The sequence below is a fragment of the Halichoerus grypus genome, chromosome X (genome assembly GCF_964656455.1).
Source record: "Halichoerus grypus chromosome X, mHalGry1.hap1.1, whole genome shotgun sequence".
NCBI classification, from domain to species: domain Eukaryota; kingdom Metazoa; phylum Chordata; class Mammalia; order Carnivora; family Phocidae; genus Halichoerus; species Halichoerus grypus.
The window spans coordinates 85,625,000-85,648,549 of record NC_135727.1 but is presented as its reverse complement, the minus strand read 5'-3'; the positions used below and the strand labels follow the sequence as shown (position 1 = coordinate 85,648,549).

At 40.9% G+C, this 23,550-nt stretch overlaps 1 protein-coding gene across 6 annotated transcripts in view; it reads right to left on the bottom strand.

The window, feature by feature from the left end:
• The window catches only part of PFKFB1 (6-phosphofructo-2-kinase/fructose-2,6-biphosphatase 1), a 114,988-nt gene that overhangs the window by 9,780 nt on the left and 81,658 nt on the right, over positions 1 to 23,550 (bottom strand). For 4 of the 6 annotated variants that reach the window (XM_078065096.1, XM_078065098.1, XM_078065094.1 and 1 more), the window contains 3 exons: positions 22,262 to 22,499; positions 19,384 to 19,530; positions 15,677 to 15,781 (listed from right to left, as the gene is read on the bottom strand). In XM_078065096.1, the coding sequence (XP_077921222.1) occupies positions 15,677 to 15,781; positions 19,384 to 19,530; positions 22,262 to 22,499 (490 nt within the window). Of the gene's footprint in view, positions 1 to 14,508; positions 14,681 to 15,676; positions 15,782 to 19,383; positions 19,531 to 22,261; positions 22,500 to 23,550 lie in introns of those variants that run through there. The other 2 variants (XM_078065099.1, XM_078065095.1) reach the window with 2 other exon arrangements.

Sequence of the window (23,550 nt, the reverse complement as noted above, 5' to 3'; positions counted from 1 at the left end):
TTTGCACTGCTGATCTTTCAACAAAATAAAGGAAAACATGAATGTAGGGTTCCAAAATGAAGAAAAACTTGGGGAAAAAAGAGAGGTAAGTGGATGTAGAAGGCACAACTGCCCTGGGGGCATTTGCCAATCACAGTATCTGAGAGGCTTGAGATTTTAAAACATCATAGAGACAGAAGACAAGGCCTTAGGTGTTCACAAGGTGGAGAATTGGGACTGAAATTTTCACAAAAATCTGAGACACTCAAAGGGCTACATCATTAGTAGAAGTGTAAACTAGAAAAAATATATATCCACAGGCAAAAGGAAACGATAACATTTATCTCCCTCTGCTTGACTCAGTGGAAAAATTAGGAAAAGCTTCCTATAATAATATATTAACCACAAGCTTACTATCAGGTGGGTTTGTGGTTCAGACTTACAATACACATGTGTTTTAGAAAATGCTAAGATGGGAGTTTAATGAAAAGCAATTTCAAGTCATTAGTTCTAAAGGATATGGAAGAAGCAAATGGAAATTATCTCTGAATCTTCTCAACTTAGTCTGTGCAGAATCCTTACATATAAATTTTGTCAAACTGAAGCTTGCATAATAGGCATGGGAAATAAGCTATCATGAGTGAAAATAAACAGAAACAATAAGAGGAGAACCCTAAAAACATAAGATAAAAGACCCATTTAAATATACATATGTAAAATAAATATGTTTGAAATTTATAAAGAAATAAAAGATGGAATAAAAATGTGAGAAAAAATAAGATACTATTAAATATATGATGGAGATTTAAAAAAACTAATAGAATTTTTAAAAATAAAAATTTATTTATTAAAATTGAAAACTCAATGGACTGAATAAATGAAAGATTAGATACAACTTAAGAAATAGTGATTTGGAAGATAGAGCTGAAGAAATTACTCAGAATGCAGCAAAGACATCAAAAATAAGTTAGGAAACATAAAGGAATTGGATGGGATTAACACACATTCAGTTTTATTTCCAGAAGGAGATAATAGAGATTATGTGAAAAAGGGAAGAAGCCATAATGTCTGAGAGTTTCTAGAATACAAGAAGACCTAACAGTTGTAAATATCTATGCCCCCAACATGGGAACAGCCAACTACATAAGCCAACTGTTCACCAAAATAGTCATATTGATAATAATATGTTAATTGTTGGAGACCTCAATACTCCACTTTCAGCAATAGATCATCTAAAAAGAAAATCAACAAAGAAACAAGAGCTTTGAATGATACACTGGACCAGATGGACCTCATAGATATATACAGAACATTCCACCCTAAAACAACAGAATATTCATTCTTCTTGAGCGCACATGGAACTTTCTCCAGAATAGACCATACACTGGGTCACAAATCAGGTCTCAACCGATACCAAAAGATTGAGATTATTCCCTGCATATTCTCAGACCATAATGTTTTAAAACTGGAACTCAATCACAAGAAAAAATTTGGAAGAAATTCAAACACTTGGAAGATAAAGACCACTCTGCTCAGGAATGTTTGGGTTAACCAAGAAATCAAAGAACTTAAACAATTCATGGAAAACCAATGAGAACAAAAACACATCGGTCCAAAACCTATGGGATACTGCAAAGGCGGTCCTAAGGGGGAAATACATAGCCATTCAAGCCTCACTCAAAAAAACCAAAAAAATCCCGAATTCACCAACTAACTCTACACCTTAAAGAACTAGAGAAAAAGCAACAAACGATGACTAAGCCATGCATTAGAAGAGAAATAATTAAGATTAGAGCAGAGATCAATGAATTCGAAACTGAAAACACATTAGATCAGATCAAGGAAACTAGAGGCTGGTTCTTTGAAAGAATTAATAAGATCGATAAACCACTGGCCAGACTTATCCAAAAGAAAAGAGAAAGGACCCAAATTAATAAAATTATGAGTGAAATGGGAGAGATCATGACAAACACGAAGTAAATAGAAAAAATTATTAGAAATTATTATCAACAACTATATGCCAATAAATTAAGCAACCTGCATAATGGATGCCGTCCTGGAAACCTATAAACTGCCAAGACTGAAACAGGAAGACACTGACAACCTGAATAGGCCAATAACCAGTAATGAGATTGAAGCAGTGATCAAAAACCTCCCCAAAATCAAAAGTCCAGGGCCTGATGGATTCCCTAGGGAATTCCACCAAACATTCAAAGAAGAAATAATACCTATTCTCCTGAAGCTGTTTCAAAAAATAGAAACAGAAGGAAAGCTTCCAGACTCATTCTATGAGGCCAGCATTACCTTAATCCCCAAACCAGGCAAAGACCCCATCAAAAAGGAGAATTTCAGACCTGATGAATATGGATTCCAAATCCTCAACAAAATCCTAACTAATAGGATCCAACAATACATCAAAAGGATTATCCACAATGACTACGTGGGATTTATCCTCAGGATGCCAGGGTGGTTCAACATTCGCAAATCAATCAATGTGATAGAACACATTAATAAGAGGAGAGAGAAGAGCCATATGGTCCTCTCAATTGATGCAGAAAAAGTATTTGACAAAATACAGCATCCTTTCCTGATTAAAACTCCTCAGAGTATAGGGATAGAGGAAACATTCTTCAGGTTCATAAAATCCATCTATGAAAAACCCACAGCGAATATCATCCTCAATGGGGAAAAGCTGAGAGCCTTTCCCTTAAGATCAGGAACACATCAAGGATGCCCACTCTCGCCACTATTGTTCAACATAGTACTAGAAGTCCTAGCAACAGCAATCAGACAACAAAATGAAACAAAGGTATTCAAATTGGCAAAGAAGAAGTCAAACTCTCTCTTTTCGCAGACGAAATGATACTTTATGTGGAAAACCCAAAAGACTCCACCCCCAAATTACTAGAACTCATCCAGCAATTCAGTAATGTGGCAGGATACAAAATCAATGCACAGAAATCAGTTGCTTTCTTATACACTAACAACGTAACTGTAGAAAGAGAAATTAAAGAAACGATTCCATTTGCAATAGCACCAAAAACCATAAGATACTTCGGAATAAACCTAACCAAATAGGTAAAGGATCTATACTCTAGAAACTACAGAATACTCATGAGAGAAATTGAAGAAGACATAAAAAGATGGAAAAACATTCTATGCTCATGGATTGGAAGAATAAACATTGTTAAAACGTCTATGCTACCCAGAGCAATCTATACCTTCAATGCCATCCCGATCAAAATTCCAATGACATTTTTCAAAGTGCTGGACCAAACAGTCCTAAAATTTGTGTGGAATCAGAAAAGACCCCGAATCGCCAAGGAAATGTTGAAAAAGAAAAACAAAGCTGGGGGCATCACGTTGCCCGATTTCAAGCTATATTACAAAGCTGTGATCACCAAGACAGCATGGTAGTGGCACAAAAACAGACATATATACCAATGGAACAGAATAGAGAGCCCAGATATGGACCCTCAACTCTATGGTCAAATAATCTTTGACAAAGCAGGAAAAAATATGCAATGGAAAAAAGACAGTCTCTTCAATAAATGGTGCTGGGAAAATTGAACAGCCACATGCAGAAGAATGAAACTCGACCATTCTCTAACACCATACACAAAGATAAAGTCAAAATGGATGAAAGACCTCAATGTGAGACAGGAATCCAACAAAATCCTAGAGAACATAGGCAATAACCTCTTTGACATTGGTCACAGCAACTTCTTTCAAGATACATCTCCAAAAGCTAGTGAAACAAAAGCAAAAATGAACTTTTGGGACTTCATCAAGATAAAAAGTTTATGCACAGCAAAGGAAACAGTCAACAAAACAAAGAGGCAACCCACAGAATGGGAGAAGATATTTGCAAATGACACTGCAGATAAAGGGCTGGTATCCAACATCTATAAAGAACTTCTCAAACTCAACACCCAAAAAACAAATAATTAAGTCAAAAAATGGGCAGAAGATATGAACAGACACTTCTCCGAAGAAGACATACAAATGGCTAACAGACACATGAAAAAATGTTCATCATCATTAGCCATCAGGGAAATTCAAATCAAAATCACATTGAGATACCACCTTACACCAGTTAGAATGGCCAAAATGGACAGGGCAAGAAACAACAAATGTTGGAGAGGTTGTGGAGAAAGGGGAACCCTCTTACACTGTTGGTGGGAATGTAAGCTGGTATAGCCACTTTGGAAAACAGTGTGGAGGTGCCTCAAAAAATTAAAAATAGAGCTACCTTATGACCCAGCAATTGCACTCCTGGGTATTTACCCCAAAGACACAGATGTAGTGAAAAGAAGGGCCATATGCACCCCAATGTTCACAGCAGAATGTCCGCAATAGCCAAACTGTGGAAAGAGCCGAGATGCCCTTTAACAGATGAATGGATAAAGAAGATGTGGTCCATATATACAATGGAATATTACTCAGCCATCAGGAAGGATGAATACCCAACTTTTACATCAACATGGATGTGACTGGAGGAGATTATGCTAAGTGAAATAAGTTAAGCAGAGGAAGTCAATTATCATATGGTTTCACTTATTTGTGGAACATAAGGAATAGCATGGAAGACATTAGGAGAAGGAAGCGAAAAATGAAGGTGGGAAATCGGAGGGGGAGACGAACCATTAGAGACTATGGACTCTGAGAAACAAACTGAGTGTTTTAGAGGGGAGGGGGTGGGGTGATGTGTTAGCCCGGTGATGGGAATTAAGGAGGACACGTACTGCATGGAGCCCTGGGTGTTATATGAAAGCAATGAATCATGGATTACTACATCAAAAACTAATGATAGTTTGGTGACTAATATAACATAATAAAATAAAATAAAATTTAAAAAATATATAAGAAATAAAACCTTTGGGATGCAGCAAAGGCAGGCAGAAGAGGGAATTACATATTAATACATGCCTTTCTCAAGAGGCAAGAAAAGTCTCAAAGAAAGAAGTTAACTTTACCCCTAGTGGAGCTGGAAGAAGAACAGCAAATAAAGCCTAAATCAAGCTGGAGATGAGAATTAATAAAATTAGAGCAGAAATCAGTGATAGAGAAATAGAAAAAAAGCCAAACAGAACAGATCAATGAAACTAGGAGCTGGTTCTTTGATAGAATTAATAAGATTGATAAACATCTAGCCAGACTTATCAAATAGAAAAGAGAAAGGACCCAAATAAATAAAATCATAAATGTAAGAGGAGAGATCACAGCCAACCCCAAAGAAATATAGACAATTTTAAGAACATATTATGAGCAACTATATGCCAACAAATTAGGCAATTTGGAAGAAATGGTTGCATTCCTAGATACATATAAAGTACCAAAACTGAACCAGGAAGAAATAGGAAATTTAAACAAACTCATAACCAGCAAAGAAATTGAAGCAGTAATCAAAAATATTCCACAAAACAAGAGTCCAGCTCCAGATGGCTTCCCAAGGGAATTCTATGAAACATTTAAAGAATTTATATCTATTCTTCTGAAGCTCTTTCAAAAAATAGAAACAAAAGGAAAACTTCCAAATTCGTTTTATGTTGCCAGGATTACTTGGATCCCCAAACCAGACAAAGACCCCACTCAAAAGGAGAATTAGAGACTAATATCCCTGATGAACATGCATGCCAAAATTCTCATCAAGATTCCAGCTAATAGGATCTAACAGTACATTAAACAGATTATTCACCACGACCAGGTGGGATTTATTCCTGGGCTTTAAGTGTGGTTCAACATCTGCAAATCAATCAATGTGATACACCACATTAACAAGAGAAAGGACAAGAACAATATGATCCTCTCAATAGATGCAGAGAAAGCATCTTTCTTGTCAAAAACTCTCCACAGTGTAGGGAAGGAAGAAACATACCTCAATATCATAAAAGCTGTGTATGAAAATCCCACAGTGAATATCATTCTCAATGGGGAAAAACAGATATTTTCTCCTAAGGTCAGGAACAAGGCAGGGATGTCCACTCTCACCACTATTGTTCAACATTGTACTGGAAGTCCTAGCCTCAGCAATCAGCCAACAAAAAGAAATAAAATGCATCCAAATCAGCAAAGAAGAAGTCAAACTTTCACTCTTTGCAGTCAACATGATACTCTATGTAGAAAACCCAAAATAGTCTCCCCTCCCAAAAATTGCTAGAACTGATACAGGAATTCAGCAAAGTGGTAGGATATAAACTCAAAGCACAGAAGTCAGTTGCATTTCTATGCACTAACAATGAAGCTGCAGAAAGGGAAATCAAGGAATTGATTCCAATTATGATTGCAACAACAAAAAAAAATAAGATACCTGGAATAAACCTAATCAAAGAAGTAAATATCTTTAATCTGAAAACAGTAGAATACTTACAGAAGAAATTGAGGAAGACACAAAGAAATGGAAAAAACATCCATACTCATGGATTGTAAGAAAAATATTGTTAAAATGTCTATGCTACCCAAAGCAATTTACACGTTCAGTGCAATCCCTATCAGAATACCATCAGCATTTTTTACAGAGCTGGAACAAACAATCCTGAAATTTGTATGGAACCAGAAAAGGCCCTGAATAGCCAAAGGAATGTTGCAAAACAAAACCAATGCTCGTGGCATCACTATTCTGGACTTCAAGCTGTATTACAAAGCTGTAATCATCAGGACAGTATGGTACTGGCACAAAAACAGACACATAGATCAAAAGAACAGAAGAGAGACCCCAGAAATGGGCCCCCAACTCTATGGTCAACTAATCTTTGACAATGCAGGAAAGAATATCCAATGGAAAAAAGACAGTCTCTTCAAAAAATGGTGTTGGGAAAAACTGGATAGCCCCATGCAGAAGAATGAACCTGGACCATTTTCTTACACCATATAGAAAAATCAATTCCAAATGAATGAAATACCTAAATGTGAGACAAGAACCCATCAAAATCCTAGAGGGGAACACAGACTGCAACCTCTTTGACCTTGGCCATAGCAATTTCTTGCTAGACATGTCTCCAAAGCAAAGGAAACAAAAGCAAAAATGAACTATTGGGATTTCATCAACATGAAAAGATTTTGTACAGCAAAAGAAACAGTCAACAAAACTAAAGGGAGCCTATGGAATCAGAGAAGATATTGGCAAATGTCTTATCAGATAAAGGGCTAATATCCAAAATCTCTAAAGAACTTATCAAACTCAACTTCCAAAAAACCAAAAAATCCAGTCAAGAAATGGGCAGAAGACATGAAGAGACATTTCTCCAAAGAAGACTTAGAAACAGCTAACAGACACATGAAAAAATGCCCCACGTCACAGCCATCAGGTAGACAAATCAAACCCACAATGAGATAGCACCTCACACTGGTCAGAATGGCTAAAATTAACAACTGAGGAGTCAACAGATGTTGGTGAGGATGTGGAGGAAGGAGAATCCTCTTACACTTTTGGTGGAAATGGAAACTGGTGTAGCCACTCTGGAAAACAGTATGGAGATTCCTCAAAATGTTAAAAACAGAGTTACCCTGTGACACAGCAATTGCACTCTGAGGTATTTATCCAAAGATACAAAGATAGTGATTCAAAGGGGCTCATGCACCCCAATGTTTATAGCAGCAATGTCCACAGTTGCCAAAATATGGAAAGAGCCCAAATGTCCTTCAACAGATGAATGGATAAAGAAGATGTGGTATATACAATGGAATATTACTCAGCCATCAAAAAATGAAATCTTGCCATTTGCAATGATGTGGATGGAACTAGAGGGTATTATGCTGAGCAAAATAAGTCAGTCAAAGAATGACAAATACTATATTATTTAATTCATATGTAGAATTAAAGAAACAAAACAGATGAACATAGGGGAAGGGAAGGAAAAATAAAATAAGAGGAAACAGAGAGGGAGGCAAACCATAAGAGACTCTTAACTATAGAAAATAAACTGAAGGCTGCTGGAGGGCAAGTGGGTGGGGGGATGGGGTAACTGGGTGATGGGCTTTAAGAGGTCGCTTGAAGTAATGAGCACTGGGTGTTGTATGCAACTGATGAATCACTGAATTCTACCTCTGAAACTGATAATGTGGTACATATTAATTAAATTGAATTTATTTTATTTTTTTTGTAGTTTTTAATTTTATTATGTTAGTCACCATACAATACATCATTAGTTTTTGATGTAGTGATCCACGATCCATTGTTTTCGTATAACACCCAGTGCTCCATACAGTACGTGCCCTCCTTAATACCCATCACCGGGCTAACCAATACCCCCTCCCCCCTCCCCTCTAGAACCCTGTTTGTTTCTCAGATCCATAGTCTCTCATGGTTCATCTCTCCCTCCAATTCCCCCCCCCATTTTCCCCTTCCTTCTCCTAATGTCCTCCATGTTATTCCTTATGTTCCACAAATAAGTGAAACTGTATGATAATTGACTTTCTCTGCTTGACTTATTTCGCCTAGCATAATCTCCTCCAGTACCATCCATGTTGATGTAAAAGTTGGGTATTCATCCTTCCTGATGGCTGAGTAATATTCCATTGTATATATGGACCACATCTTCTTTATCCATTCATCTGTTGAAGGGCATCTCGGCTCTTTCCACAGTTTGGCTATTGCGGACATTGCTGCTATGAACATTGGGGTGCATATGGCCCTTCTTTTCACTACATCTGTGTCTTTGGGGTAAATACCCAGGAGTGCAATTGCTGGGTCATAGGGTAGCTCTATTTTTAAATTTTTGAGGCACCTCCACACTGTTTTCCAAAGTGGCTGTACCAACGTGCATTCCCACCAACAGTGTAAGAGGGTTCCCCTTTCTCCACAACCTCTCCAACATTTGTTGTTTCTTGCCCTGTCCATTTTGGCCATTCTAACTGGTGTAAGGTGGTATCTCAGGGTGCTTTTCATTTGGATTTCCCTGATGGCTAATGATGATGAACATTTTTTCATGTGTCTGTTAGCCATTTGTATGTCTTCTTCAGAGAAGTGTCTGTTCATCTCTTCTACCCACTTTTTGACTTGATTATTTGTTTTTTGGGTGTTGAGTTTGAGAAGTTCTTTATAGATCTTGGATACCAGCCCTTTATCTGTAGTGTCATTTGCAAATATCTTCTCCCATTCTGTGGGTTGCCTCTTTGTTTTGTTGACTGTTTCCTTTGCTGTGCAGAAGCTTTTGATCTTGATGAAGTCCCAAAAGTTCATTTTTGCTTTTGTTTCACTAGCTTTTGGAGATGTATCTTGAAAGAAGTTGCTGTGGCCGATGTCAAAGAGGTTACTTCCTATGTTCTCCTTTAGGATTTTGATGGATTCCTGTCTCACATTGAGGTCTTTCATCTACTTTGAGTTTATCTTTGTGAGTGGTGTTAGAGAATGGTCGAGTTTCATTCTTCTGCATGTGGCTGTTCAATTTTCCCAGCACCATTTATTGAAGAGACTGTCTTTTTTCCATTGCATGTTTTTTCCTGCTTTGTCAAAGATTATTTGACCATAGAGTTGAGGGTCCATATCTGGGCTATCTATTCTGTTCCATTGGTCTGTATGTCTGTTTTTGTGCCAGTACCATGCTGTCTTGGTGATCCCTGATTTGTAATATAGCTTGAAATCGGGCAACGTGATGCCCCCAGCTTTGTTTTTCTTTTTCAACATCTCCTTGGCGATTCGGGGTCTTTTCTGATTCCATACAAATTTTAGGATTGTTTGTTCCAGCACTTTGAAAAATGTCATTGGAATTTTGATCGGGATGGCATTGAAGGTATAGATTGCTCTGGGTAGCATAGACATTTTAACAATGTTTATTCTTCCGATCCATGAGCATGGAATATTTTTCCATCTTTGTGTGTCTTCTTCCATTTCTTTCATGAGTGTTTTGTAGTTCCTAGAGTATAGATCCTTTACCTCTTTGGTTAGGTTTATTCCGAGGTATCTTATGGTTTTTGGTGCTATTGCAAATGGAATCGTTTCTTTAATTTCTCTTTCTACAGTTACATTGTTAGTGTATAAGAAAGCAACTGATTTCTGTGCATTGATTTTGTATCCTGCCACATTACTGAATTCCTGGATGAGTTCTAGTAATTTGGGGGTGGAGTCTTTTGGGTTTTCCACATAAAGTATCATGTTGTCTGCGAAAAGAGAGAGTTTGACTTCTTCTTTGCCAATTTGAATACCTTTTATTTCTTTTTGTTGTCTGATTGCTGTTGCTAGGGCTTCTAGTACTATGTTGAACAGCAGTGGTGAGAGTGGGCACCCTTGACGTGTTCCTGATCTTAAGGGAAAGGCTCTCAGCTTTTCCCCATTGAGGATGATATTCGCTGTGGGTTTTTCATAGATGGATTTTATGAGCTTGAGGAATGTTCCCTCTATCCCTATACTCTGGAGAGTTTTAATCAGGAAAGGATGTTGTATTTTGTCAAATGCTTTTTCTGCATCAATTGAGAGGACCATATGGTTCTTCTACCTCCTCTTATTAATGTGTTCTATCACATTGATTGATTTGCGAATGTTGAACCACTCTTGCATCCCGGGGACAAATCCCACTTGGTCGTGGTGGATGATCCTTTTAATGTATTGTTGGATCCTATTAGCTAGGATTTTGTCGAGGATTTTGGAATCCATATACATCAGGGATATTGGTCTGAAATTCTCCTTTTTGATGGGGTCTTTGCCTGGTTTGGGGATCAAGGTAATGCTGGCCTCATAGAATGAGTTTGGAAGTTTTCCTTCTGTTTCTATTTTTTGAAACAGCTTCAGGAGAATAGGTATTATTTCTTCTTTGAATGTTTGGTAGAATTCCCCGGGGAATCCATCAGGCCCTGGACTCTTGTTTTGGGGGAGGTTTTGGATCACTGATTCAATCTCGTTACTGGTTATTGGCCTATTCAGGTTGTCAATTTCTTCCTGTTTCAGTCTTGGCAGCTTATAGGTTTCCAGGAAGGCCTCCATTTCATCCAGATTGCTCAGTTTATTGGCATATAGTTGTTGATAATAATTTCTAATAATTGTTTCTATTTCCTTGGTGTTAGTCGTGATCTCTCCCCTTTCATTCATCATTTTATTAATTTGGGTCCTTTCTCTCTTCTTTTGGATAAGTCTGGCCAGTGGTTTATCGATCTTATTAATTCTTTCAAAGAACCAACTTCTAGTTTCATTGATCTGATCTACTGTGTTTCTGGTTTCTAATTCATTGATTTCTGCTCTAATTTTAATTATTTCTCTTCTAATGCGTGGCTTAGGCGTCCTTTGTTGCTTTTTCTCTAGTTCTTTAAGGTGTAGAGTTAGTTGGTGAATTCGGGATTTTTCTATTTTTTTGAGTGAGGCTTGGATGGTTATGTATTTCCCCCTTAGGACCGCCTTTGCAGTATCCCATAGGTTTTGGACCGATGTGTTTTTGTTCTCATTGATTTCCATGAATTGTTTAAGTTCTTCTTTGATTTCTTGGTTGACCCAAACATTGTTGAGCAGAGTGGTCTTTAGCTTCCAAGTGTTTGAATTTTTGCCAAATTTTTTCTTGTGATTGAGTTCCAGTTTTAGAGCATTGTGGTCTGAGAATATGCAGGGAATAATCTCAATCTTTTGGTATCGGTTGAGACCTGATTTGTGACCCAGTATATGGTCTATTCTGGAGAAAGTTCCATGTGCGCTCGAGAAGAATGAGTATTCTGTTGTTTTAGGGTGGAATGTTCTGTAAATATCTATGACGTCCATCTGGTCCAATGTATCATTCAAAGCTCTTGTTTCTTTGTTGATTTTCTGCTTAGATGATCTGTCCATTGCTGAGAGTGGAGTATTGAGGTCTCCTACAATTAACGTATTGTTAACAATATGACTCTTTATTTTGGTTAACAGTTGGCTTATGTAGGTGGCTGCTCCCATGTTGGGGGCATAGATATTTACAATTGTTAGATCTTCTTCTTGGATAGACCCTTTAAGAATGATATAGTGTCCTTCTGTGTCTCTTATTACAGACTTCAGTTTAAAATCTAATTTGTCTGATATAAGAATTGCTACCCCAGCTTTCTTTTGAGGTCCACTGGCATGGAAGATAGATCTCCATCCCTTCACTTTCAGTCTGGATGTATCTTTAGGTTCAAAATGAGTCTCTTGTAGACAGCATATGGATGGGTCCTGTCTTTTTATCCAATCTGCAACCCTGTGCCGTTTTATGGGAACGTTTAGGCCATTCACGTTGAGAGTGATTATTGAAAGATATGAATTAATTGTCATCATGTTGCCTGTGAAGACGTTGTTTTTATAGATTGTCCCTGTAAATTTTTGTTGTAGATCACTCTTGGGGTCTTTCTCCTTTTATAGAACCCCCCTTAATATTTCTTGCAGGGCCGGCTTAGTGGTCACATATTCTTTCAACTTCTGCCGGTCGTGGAAGCTCTGCATCTCTCCATCCATTCTAAATGAAAGCCTTGCCAGATAAAGTATTCTTGGCTGCATGTTCTTCTCATTTAGTACCCTGAATATGTCTTGCCAGGCCTTTCTGGCTTGCCAGGTCTCTGTGGATAGGTCTGACGTTATTCTGATGTTCCTCCCTCTGTATGTAAGGAATCTCTTCCCCCTAACTGCCCTTAAGATGGTTTCCTTGGTTCTAAGATTTGCAAGTTTTACTATTACATGCCGGGGTGTTGGCCTGTTGTCCTTGATCTTAGGAGGGGTCCTCTCTGCCTCTAGGACACGAATGTTTGTTTCATTCCCCAGATTAGGGAAGTTCTCAGCTACGATTTGCTCAAATACATCTTCTAGCCCTCTCTCTCCACTCCGTCCGGGATTCCAATGATTCTGACACTGGAATGCTTCATGGTGTCACTTATTTCTCTGATTCTATTTTCATGGATTCTGAGTTGTTTTTCCCGGGCCTCCTCTTTTCCCTTTTTATCTATTATACTGTCTTCCAGATCGCTTCTTCTCTCTTCTGTCTCAGTTACCCTAGCTGTTAGAGTATCTAGATTGGATTGGATCTCATTGATAGCATTTTTAAGTTCTGCCAATTCCCCTTTTATTTCTGCCCTTAGAGACTCTATGTTGCCATTAATTGATTTCTCCATTCTAGCCATTGTCTTCACAATTGCTAGCCTGAATTTCATCTCTGACATCTTGGTTATATTTGCATCCATTTGTAAATCTGCAGCATAAGTCATAATCTCTGAGTCTTTTCTATTTTGGGGGCTCCTCCTCCTAGTCATTTTGTTGATGGGTGTTTGAGGGAATGTAGAGAGTCCAAATTATTGACCAGAACCCAAGCAAGATGCACCTGTTTTCTTGGGACCTTAGGGTTGCTGGCCTCTTGTTTTCCCAGCCTGTCTTCTGTGGGAGGGGCCTGCCGCGCTGTTACTCAGGCAACCCTGTTTTGGCGGAGTTGCCCTACACCCCTGTGGTGGGGGATGGGCTCAGTGGGAATCCGTTTTTGAGGCTTTTGTTCTCTGGCGCCTTTCCCTGGTGGCTTTCCACGTCTCTTCCGCGAGTCAGAGCAGAAGAGAACGTTTCCAACCCTCTGCCTCAGAGCAGAGAGACCTCAGTCTGTTCTTCAGTGAGCTCTCCAGGCCACACTGTCTCCGTTTCTGTCGGTGCTGCTATAAACTGCAGCGACCTGGGTTGTGCGCCCCTCCGCAGCGCTCCCAGTCCTGCCTCCAGGTCAGGGCACGTGTCTGCCCTTTGTGCTTCTAAAACCGCCAGCCGCTCCCAATTCGCCTGCGCGCGACTCCGCCGCTTGGGGTTTCCACCCCCGGGGGTTGCAGTTCACTGGCACGACCCCGGCGCACCAGGTTTCCGTCTCGGAGGCTGCAGTTCGTGTGCGCGCGACCGTCGCTCCGGTTTCTGTCCGGGGGGGGGGGGGAGGGGGGGCTGCAGTTCACGTGCGCGCTACCGTCGCTCTGGTTTCTATGGGGGGGTGCTGCAGTTGCGTGTGCGCGACCCCGCCGGTCCGGTTTTCCACCCCGGGGGCTGCCCTAAAGTTCTTTCCCGACGCTACCGGTCTGCGAGTCTGTGCCCCGTCCGCAGCGCGCGAGGCTGTCACTCACCGGAGGTGTAGGATCCCCACGTCCAGGCACCCTCCCGCCGCCGTTTATCCTCCGATATCTGCCCACAGGATCACGGCTCTCCGCTTCCTACATCAAAACCAACTGCCTGCGATATTCTGTTTGTAGAGATCCCGATCTTCTTACATCTCAGGCTGGTTTCGTGGGTGCTCAGAGTGGTCTGGTAGTTATCCAGCTCAATTCCGGGGACCAGTTGAAATAGGGTCCCCTACTCCTCCGCCATCTTTCCCCTCCTCATTAAATTGAATTTAAATTAAAAAAATTAAAAAAGAATGAAACATTATATAACTTAAATATAGGTGTAAAATCTCAGGAGCAGAATTCTAAAGAAGGGAGAAAAAGAGAAATATAAACTAAGCATAAAGGCTCAGGTAAAAAGAAAAGATCTCAAATAAAAGAATAGAAATAAGCTCAATTAAATCAGTAATTACAATAAAAGTAAATGTATCAGAATTACCATTCAAAAGACATATATTTGCAGGTTGTATTAAAAACAACAAAAGCTGGGGCGCCTGGGTGGCTCAGTCAGTTTGGCATTTGACTTGATTTTGGCTCAGTTCATGGTCTCTGGTTCATGGGGTTGAGCCCTGTGTTTGTCTCAATGATCAGTGGGGAGTCTTCTTCTTTTCCTCGCTCTTTCCCTCTCCTTCTGCCCCTCCCCCTGCTCACGATCTCTATATCTCTAAAATAAAATAAATAAGGCTTCTAAAAAAGCGGTTATATGCTGTTTACAAGAGACATAAAACAAAAATACCCAGAGAAATTGAAAGTAAATGAATAAAGATGAACTAGGCAAATACTAACCAGTAAACACACACACACACACACACACACACACACACACACACTAATATTAGATAAAATACACTTTGAGGCAAAAAAACTTTATTTGGGGAAAATACTATTATTCATAATAAAATATGCAATTCATTAAGAAGATATAATTGCTTTAAATTTGTATGCCTGTAATAACATAGCCTCAAAATATATAAGGGAAAATAAAGGCAAACTCAGACTGACTTTATAATGTCATTTCTGAGGATGAGGATGAAAGTGTGAACTTTGTAACACAGGATGTCTATTGTTTTACCTTCCCTGGTGTCCTGCTTTTCTGATAATTGTTCCCAGGAATGTATATCAAAAATGGAGTATGACTAATAAATACTTTAAGTTGTGGAACTGGCTAAATGAAGCTGCTGGGTTGAAAGTGATGAGGATCCACCTGATATGGGAATTAGGGAACTGATGGTCTGGTTCATGTGGTGGCAAAGAATCTGGTTTAACTATTAGACATTGTCCCTTGGGACTCTAACTCACTGTCCAGAGAGACTGTATCTTTAGGCAACTTGGCAATAAAATGACAGGAGTATGTTAAACTACTTCAGGTGTCTTTAGTGAAAAGATACCAGAGACAAAATCTAGGATGAAGCCCCTCTGAAAGCAGGTGGGAAATAAGGAGGCAATTATTTTAGCTTTAATAAAAGAGGAATCCGTTGCCAATAGCCATGAAGCAGAGACAGCCAAGAGCCAGATTATCATGTGCGTTGTGGGATGGGAGCTGCTACAAAATATGCTTTACTCTGCTTCTAAAGCTGTCCAGGGAACTATGGAATTTTGGCTGTTGGAATGAAGATACTGGGAGGAGTTCTAGGAGTCAGGCAATACTTCCAAACCTTACCTCTCCCTTGGGATAGCGGTAGCGATATTTATCTTGGTCCCGTAATGCAAATTCTTCAGGATAGTGTTCCTGGATTTCTTCATAGGTCATCTCCTCACAGACACCCTGAGAAAAATTATTTGGGGACAAAAGTATTCACAAGGTGAAATCCATACAACCTTTACCATAGTTCTGAATCCAGTGATTATGAAACAGCAGCACACAAGCACCTGGTTATCTGTGAAGACAGCTTTATGTTTGTGCCTATTGTCTGAGTGTGTTCATGTGTGTGTGTGTGTGCATGAGGTGTGTGTATGTGAGAGTGTGCACATGTGTACAGGTGTGTTCAGTTTGAGTATGTAGTATATGGTGGGTACGTGTGTGGTGTTTCTCTATGATTGTCCCAATAGGTTTGTAGATGTACATTGTACATTTAAGTATGTATTTTATAAATATATGGGCTTAAGGATTTTATACTGTGTTTGTGTGTATATGTGTATCATGCTGGTATGTTTAAAGACATATGCCTTGTATTTGTGTATTTGTCTCAGTATTTGTAGTGTGTTTGGTGAGTGTGTGTGTGTACAGGTTGTCTGAGCATCTTAGAATATGCCCACATGAGTGTCTCTGTGGTCTGTTTCTCCATGTGTGTCTCAGTGTGTCTGTGGCATGTGTTTCTGTGAGTGTGTATGTCTCTGATTATGTCTCTGGTGTATATGTGTGAGTAGATGTATGCCTATGCCTGAAGTCATGTGAATTTATGGTAATATACTTGAGGTTATGCACCTGCACTTTGTACATTTCCATCCATAGTATGCCTATCTGTGTCCATGTGATGTAGGTATATACAAAGATTGCATGTGTGTCTATGGTGAGTGTCTATATGTATCTCTAAGTGTGTCTGTGAGTGTGTATGTGTGTGCATGCATGGTGCAGGTGTAGATTGGTAGATGTATCTGAAATGGATCCTATGTCAGACTAGAAGGTCAATGTGTCTGTGAAGTGTATGTCTGTGAGTATAAGCATATTTGTGGTGGGTGTCTATGACTGTGTATACAAGCACACACATGTGTGCACATACATAGAAGTGCTCTCCCATTTTATAGCATTTCCCATCCCCTCTGCTCCTACCTATGCTCCAGGACCTCTGGCAGATAAAGAAACAGGTATCCACAGATATCTCAAAAGACAAGAATTAATAAATTCCTAACAGTTTCAGAGTGGGCCTTGGGGAAATACAGTCTTCTCACCCAAAGCAGGAATCCAGAGCTCAGAGAATGAGTTCCTCAGGAGTACATGAGAGCTTACCAAGTTCACTGAAAAATCCCCGGAAGTGAGGTGGCTGCTGGGAGTGGGGGTGGGAAGCAATGTTGGGTTTATAAGGTTTCCTTTTTGATTGTGTGGATTCCAATTAGACTTTCCTGTAAGGAGCAACAGGCTCTGGTTGTTGTCTTTTGAATCATATACCAGCCTTTCTTTAGGGGTGAAGTTCACCCCTGCCATAGCCCACAAAACAGCTATGCAGTGTCAAATTTCTCTACTGACACTGTCCATGGGAGAAAGTGCACTCTACTGGATACACAAGATCCTTCCAGATTAGCTTTGACTTTCTATTTTGAGGCATGCTGGGAGCCTGTTGCCTGTGGTAATGACCACTGACTTCATATTGACTTAAGGCAAATACCCTAACCTCTTTGAATTTTATTTTCCTCATCTGAAAAATGAGGAGAATTACAACTACCTCACAAAAGTGTTTTGAATATTAGAAATAATATATGTAAAAGAGCCTAGCACAGAATGTACAAGGCACATTTTAAAGACTCAATCAGTATATATATATTTTATACTGATATTAATATATTAATTAATTAATATTATATTATAAATAACATTATATAAAATATATTATGATATATAATATATTAGTAAATTAATATTATATTAATAATTAATTAATAATATATTATTGATCATGGAGAATAAACCAGAAACTTAGGCATCATTCTAAATTATTACTTCTTCCTTACTCCTCCCCTAGAGCAAATTTCTGTAATTCTATCTGCTAAATTTCTCAAAAATCTATTCCTTTTTCTTTCCCATCTCCACTGCTACAATCTTAGCAGTTACGCACACACACACACACACACACACACTACCTTCTTTGTTTATGCGTCTCTCTGCCTGACATACCATTCCTGATCCTCTCTACCTGGCTCACTGTTAATTAACTCTCAGCTAGGCATCACTTCCTCCAGGCAGATCCTGGCTGGGTCAGATGCTTTGCCTGGACATCTGTGCCTATCAGAGACTATATCACACATACTGTTTTGTATTCCTCTGTTTTTTTTTTTTTTCTATCTACCCTGTTTCGACTGAAAATTCAATGAAGACAAGGATCAGTTTCTCTCTCCAGCACCACCCCAGAGTCTGAAACAAAGTAGGTATACAATAAATGTTTACACCACATGTGGGCCAGAAACAAGTAGTGACTGATCTCTTATGATGAAGGTTTATATATTTGCTTGAGTGTGTTTTATAGCAACTATATGTGATATGTAGAACAATACTGTATATTCCTTTTCTAAATATGCATATCTCTGTACATCTATAGCTAAGTACAAGTGTATGTGTGTAGACACACATATACTTTTTATATTTATTGAAGTATATCTACCAGGCAAGCAAGTTAACCTAACTACATGCAAGTTATCTATACTTGTGATAAAGCTTTTACTTTTAGGTCTAACAATCATAACCTGTGGACTACTACCTAATGTCAGTTTACCTATAGCTCAGGTGAGACAATGGGGAGGAGAAAATGCCATCACAAAGAGCACATGGAAAACCTGACTCTGAAGCAAGATTGCTATGTCATGAGGGTCAGATGGTCTTTCTTCTTCATTCTATTTCCAATGCCACTACTCTGGTCCATTGTCACCTCTTGCCTGGATTAATGCAGCCATCCCCATACTGATCTACATACTCATTCTGGTCCTCTTCCTACCTAGTTTCCACACATGACCAGAATGGTCTCTTATTTATTTATTTATTTATATTCATCAAGTATCATTAACATATACTGTTATATTAGTTTTAGGTGTATCACATAATGATTTAACAATTCTGTTTTTCAGTGCTCATCAAGATAAGTGTACTCTTAATACACTGTGTCTATTTCACTCATCCTCCTGCCCACCTCCCTTCTGGCAACCACCAGTTTGTTTATGTAAGAGTCTGTTTTTTGTTTATCTCTTCTTTTTTCTTTGTTTGTTTATTACATTCTGCATATGAGTGAAATAATACGGTATTGTCTTCTTTTTAAGAATGTGAATCACATTCAGGCCACTTCTTAACTTAGACCACATCATTGGCTTCCCATTTTTAGGGCAGCACCCAAATGCCTCAACATGAATTATAAAACTCTTTGAGCTGTCTTCCTTTCCAACCTCATCTCCCCTATACTTCCCTTCTTACAACGTTTTGTCATAGGATATGCACTGTCTTATTTATGGTTTGCTTTTGGGCTCCATGAGGACAGAGAACATGTCTATTCTGGCCTTCACTGGCTCCCCAGCACACAGAACAGTGTATGGTATATGGCTGGTTGTTGAGAAATATTTGTTGAATTAATTGTGCTCTTCATAGGAGCCAAAGCAGAGGCAATCCAGGGGATAAGCCCAGAGTCAAGTCCCATCAACCACCAGGAGATCCATCCCCCTCTGTCTCACCGCATCAATTTCGTTCAGGGCCTTCCACTGCTCGTAGGGAACACCCAGGGCCTCAGCTGTCTGGATAGTCCTCTTCATGTGGCTGGTCCACACCTTCAGGGAGCTGATGCCCTGGGACTGAATGAAGTTAGCCAGGGCATAGGCGTACTGGGGGGTGGGGTTGCAGAGGATGAGAAAAGGGAAGAAAGAGAGAGATGAAAGAAGACAGAGTAGCTGTGAGATCTGCCATAAATGGTGAAATGATGATGAACAAGAAAGAGTAGAATTTAAATGTTTCCAATTTATAAACAAGGATATGACAAGGATCAAGGGAATAGAAAAGGGTATGTGTGTTAATGTGTGTGTGTGTGTGTGTGTGTGTTCATTGATACTTGCTTATTAAACCCCTTACTCAGTTTTTCATTCAAATAGCCCACCTCTGGCGTTTGTGAAGCCTGGAACAAGACTACAAATGGAGGCACTCTACCTGGTCAACCTCCTTTCTCTTCTCATTTCTGCCTCCATCCTGCACTTGTAGGTGCCTTGAGTACATGTTTGTAGATAACCTAGTCACATGACCAAATTCTGTCCACACCCTATTTCCACTGATTCCCATGATCCACAAACAGTGACCCTTCGGCCACCCTTTTGCCTAGGGGTAAACACTAAAAACTAACCCAGGTGGACAGACTCTGGGATAGACCCACACAGGCATGGAAAGCAAGCCAGAAGGGTAGGGGATTCTGGGTTTTGGGTCCTCAAAGTGTGGTCTAGAAGTAGGGGGTGTGGGATTTGGGGGACATTTCTTTTTGACTCTGGGGATTCTCATTTGCTTGAGTTGGAGTCTTGGAACCCAGCTTCTAAGGGCATTCGAACATATACTGAGTGCGTGTGGTCATGTGCTGCGTATCAGGGTGTCCTGTTCTCAAGACACAACCAGTCCAGTGAGGGAAACAATGACAGCACTGAGAGGAAACATGAAAAGCTGTGGGAGCTAAATGAGCAGGTGATTTTTTTCTTTCACATAGAGTCATGTTATTAGTCACAGGTGGTATGTGAGGAACATTGGCACAAATGCATAGATGTATTTATATGTACATGTGTATGTACAAATATAAGTATTGTGTATACACATTCTAATTATGGATTATGAGTCAATAGTCAGTGTGCTCTGGTGGAAGGAGCCCTTGATTAGGAAGCAGGCAACAGGGGTTAAACTTCCCAGCATCCTTATATGGTCCCTGTGTGACCTGGGACACATCCCCATTTCTCTCTGGCCTTATATCTTCTGCCTGTAAGATGTGAACAGCATTAGCTCACTGAATCTTGTCCTATGAGCATCACATTAGATAGTGGAAGAGGAGAACATGGAGTGCCCCCTGACATACAGTAGGTGACAGCCTCTGTGATTGATTATGGGTGAGAGTCGATGGGAAAGTGCTTTGTAAACTGCATGGTGCACTGTGCCCATAAGTATGAAGGTTGGGGCCAAGCATTTATGTGTACATGCACAAGTTTGTGTGCGAGGGTGGTATGCATTGTGGAGATGGCTATGTGTCAAACTGAGCATTGAGCTGTATAGGCAGGGCCATAGCTGGCCCCAACCAAGAGACCCCTGGCTGCAGGTGGTGCCATGGAGCAGGGGTGATGCAACCAGTACCCTCTGCTCTGAGGAGTAAGACGGGTGGGAGTCAAAGGTCTGAGTCCACCTCAAGGGGAGCCTGCCAGTCTGAAGGTAACAGAAAGGGAGCCATGAGGACCAGGTCTTCCAGTGCAGTGCCTTGCCTAAGACACTACCACCTCTGCAGTGGGGGGATGCTGGGGGGCAGGGAGGAAAGCCTGGTTTCCAATCCTGGCTCTTTTTTACTGGCTGCATGACCTGGGGCTGCTCTTTTCTCCTCCTTGGGCCTCTGCTTCCTCAGGTTTCATAAACCATTAATGGTAATGTCCACCCCACAGAGTTGTTGTGAAGATTGAAAGGGGCCACACATGTGGAAGCAGACGGTGCTGTGACTGTGCACAGGTGCCCAATAAAAGAGAGTGCTTCCTCCCTCCTGCACCTCATTTCCCATTTGTTCTACCCAAGCCATCCTTCCAGCAAGAACAATACCTGTGTTAACAAGCCCAGGCACAGGGCCAAACACTAAGGAAAATGTGCCTTTATTTTATTTTATACCCATAATGTGGAGGTTACTATGCTTGGCTAGAGAGGAGATTCATGCCATAGTCAGAGATGGGCCAGAACTGGGAGAGATGGAGCCCAGGGCATGGTGACCTGCCTGGGAGGGCAGGAGAGGACAGAGGAGGGCTTCCTGGACCAAACCATAGAGCAGCTGGGCCCTGGAAGGGGATGGGGGGAGAGGGCGGGAAAAGAGCAGTAACTGGTGGGGGACAAGTGCTGACAGTGGGATGACCTAAAGTGGGGGTGGGGGCTGGGACATCAGCCCTGAGTAAGGACGAAAATAGATTCAAGGATGGGGCACCTCAGGGCAGCTGTCAGGGCATGTGGTGGTCACCAGCTGACAGAGGAGAGCAGCCTAGGTGGGGGAAACTGCACAAGCAAAGTCACAGAGTTGTGAAAGAGAGGAGGGGAACCAATCAGGAAGGGGTGAAAGGTGCTCACTGTAATGGGGCTGGAGGAGCAGCCAGATCTGGGCAGGCCTGAAGTGTCAAGACCAAGCTAACAGACGTGCAGATGCTGTTAGCACATGGGAGTCACTCAAGGATGGATCAAGACTGAGTGGCTGATTGGGTGGAAGAGCGGGTATGACCAGAACCTGCTTTTACCCTGTCACTGAGTCCTCCCATTCTCAGGACCCAGGCAGTGGCTGTACCACCCACCCACAGCCCACCTGGGCCAGCTCAGCCAATGCCTCAGGGTGCATGGGGCCCTTCCTACCTGCTTGCCCCGAGCTGAGAGACCAGAGTCACCTCCGATGCGGCCTCTGAGGTTGAGTTCACTCTCACCGTGCCGGCACAGATAGATGGAGCGGGGTGTGACGTGGATGTTCATGAGATAGTAGACTGTGCGGCTCTGGATGTGGTCCTGCACTCGGTTCACCATGTAGCGTGTGCCCACATCGAAGATCTTGATGTAGGATAGGTGGCTGGGCCAGCCCAAGCAGGAGCAAGGGCAGCTCAGGAGATGATGATGGAGAGGCTGATCCCAAGACAAATCCCCAACCACAAACCCCGCCTTCAAGCCTCTTGTACAATGCAGGTTTCACCTACCTTTCCTCTAACAAAATGTCAAGCCTTGCCCTATTCTGGGTACCTGCTCTAGAGACTTGGGTCCTGGCCTCCCCCAAAGAGCTCACTGCCTGCTACCATCTCCCCCTGTTTCCTTTCTTCAGTTTCAGCTTGATCCAGGCTATCTTTTCACATTCACTTTTTACACTCCAGGGATCTGGGTTCTGTCCTTTATAGTTCACACTCTTGACATACTCAGAGAAAAGCAGTAATCCTGTGTCCCTGGCTGCCTTCCACATCTTACTGGCAGCTCCTGAATTCTCTACTCAGTCTTCTAAATTTCAAGCTGAGCTCTGCACCTCTATTCTTCAAGTCTCTGCTATGATATATTGTCTTCGACACCCTACAGGCAGCTACCAGATTGTGTCTGTGCGCACTTGTGTCTGTGTGTGTATATCTCTCTTCCCACTCAGAAAGGGAAAAGGGTTGGGGTTTTTTCCCCTGTCATGCAGTCAATAAACAAACTCTCCTTTGTTCTAAGCATTGTGCTTGAAGTCGGGACTCAGCATCTGCCCTTTGGGAGCTCTTAGGTCAGTCAAGAACATACACTTGGAAACACATGACCAATGCGCAATACCCCTTCCATAAATAGTCATTCACTCTTAGTTGTGCCAAGTACTAGAATGTGGGGATACAGAGATGGTCCACAACACGGAAATCTTGTGGTCCTTGTTTCAAGTCCCCTTTCTATCCCCTCAATTCTGTGCTCTAGTCATGAACTAATAATCATGAGTGATAATCAAACTATTCAACAACCTGTCTGCAGAGGAGCTGGGAATGAGCAATACTGACTAATTGGAAGACTAGTACCATGGAGTAAGTCTTCTGAGGCCCCTGCTGTACCAGGCATGAGTCCTTTAGTTGTTGGACTATAGGGAGTTCAAGGAGATCCCTGCGAAGAGGTGGGGAAGGCTGCACCAATGGGGTGGCATACCAGGA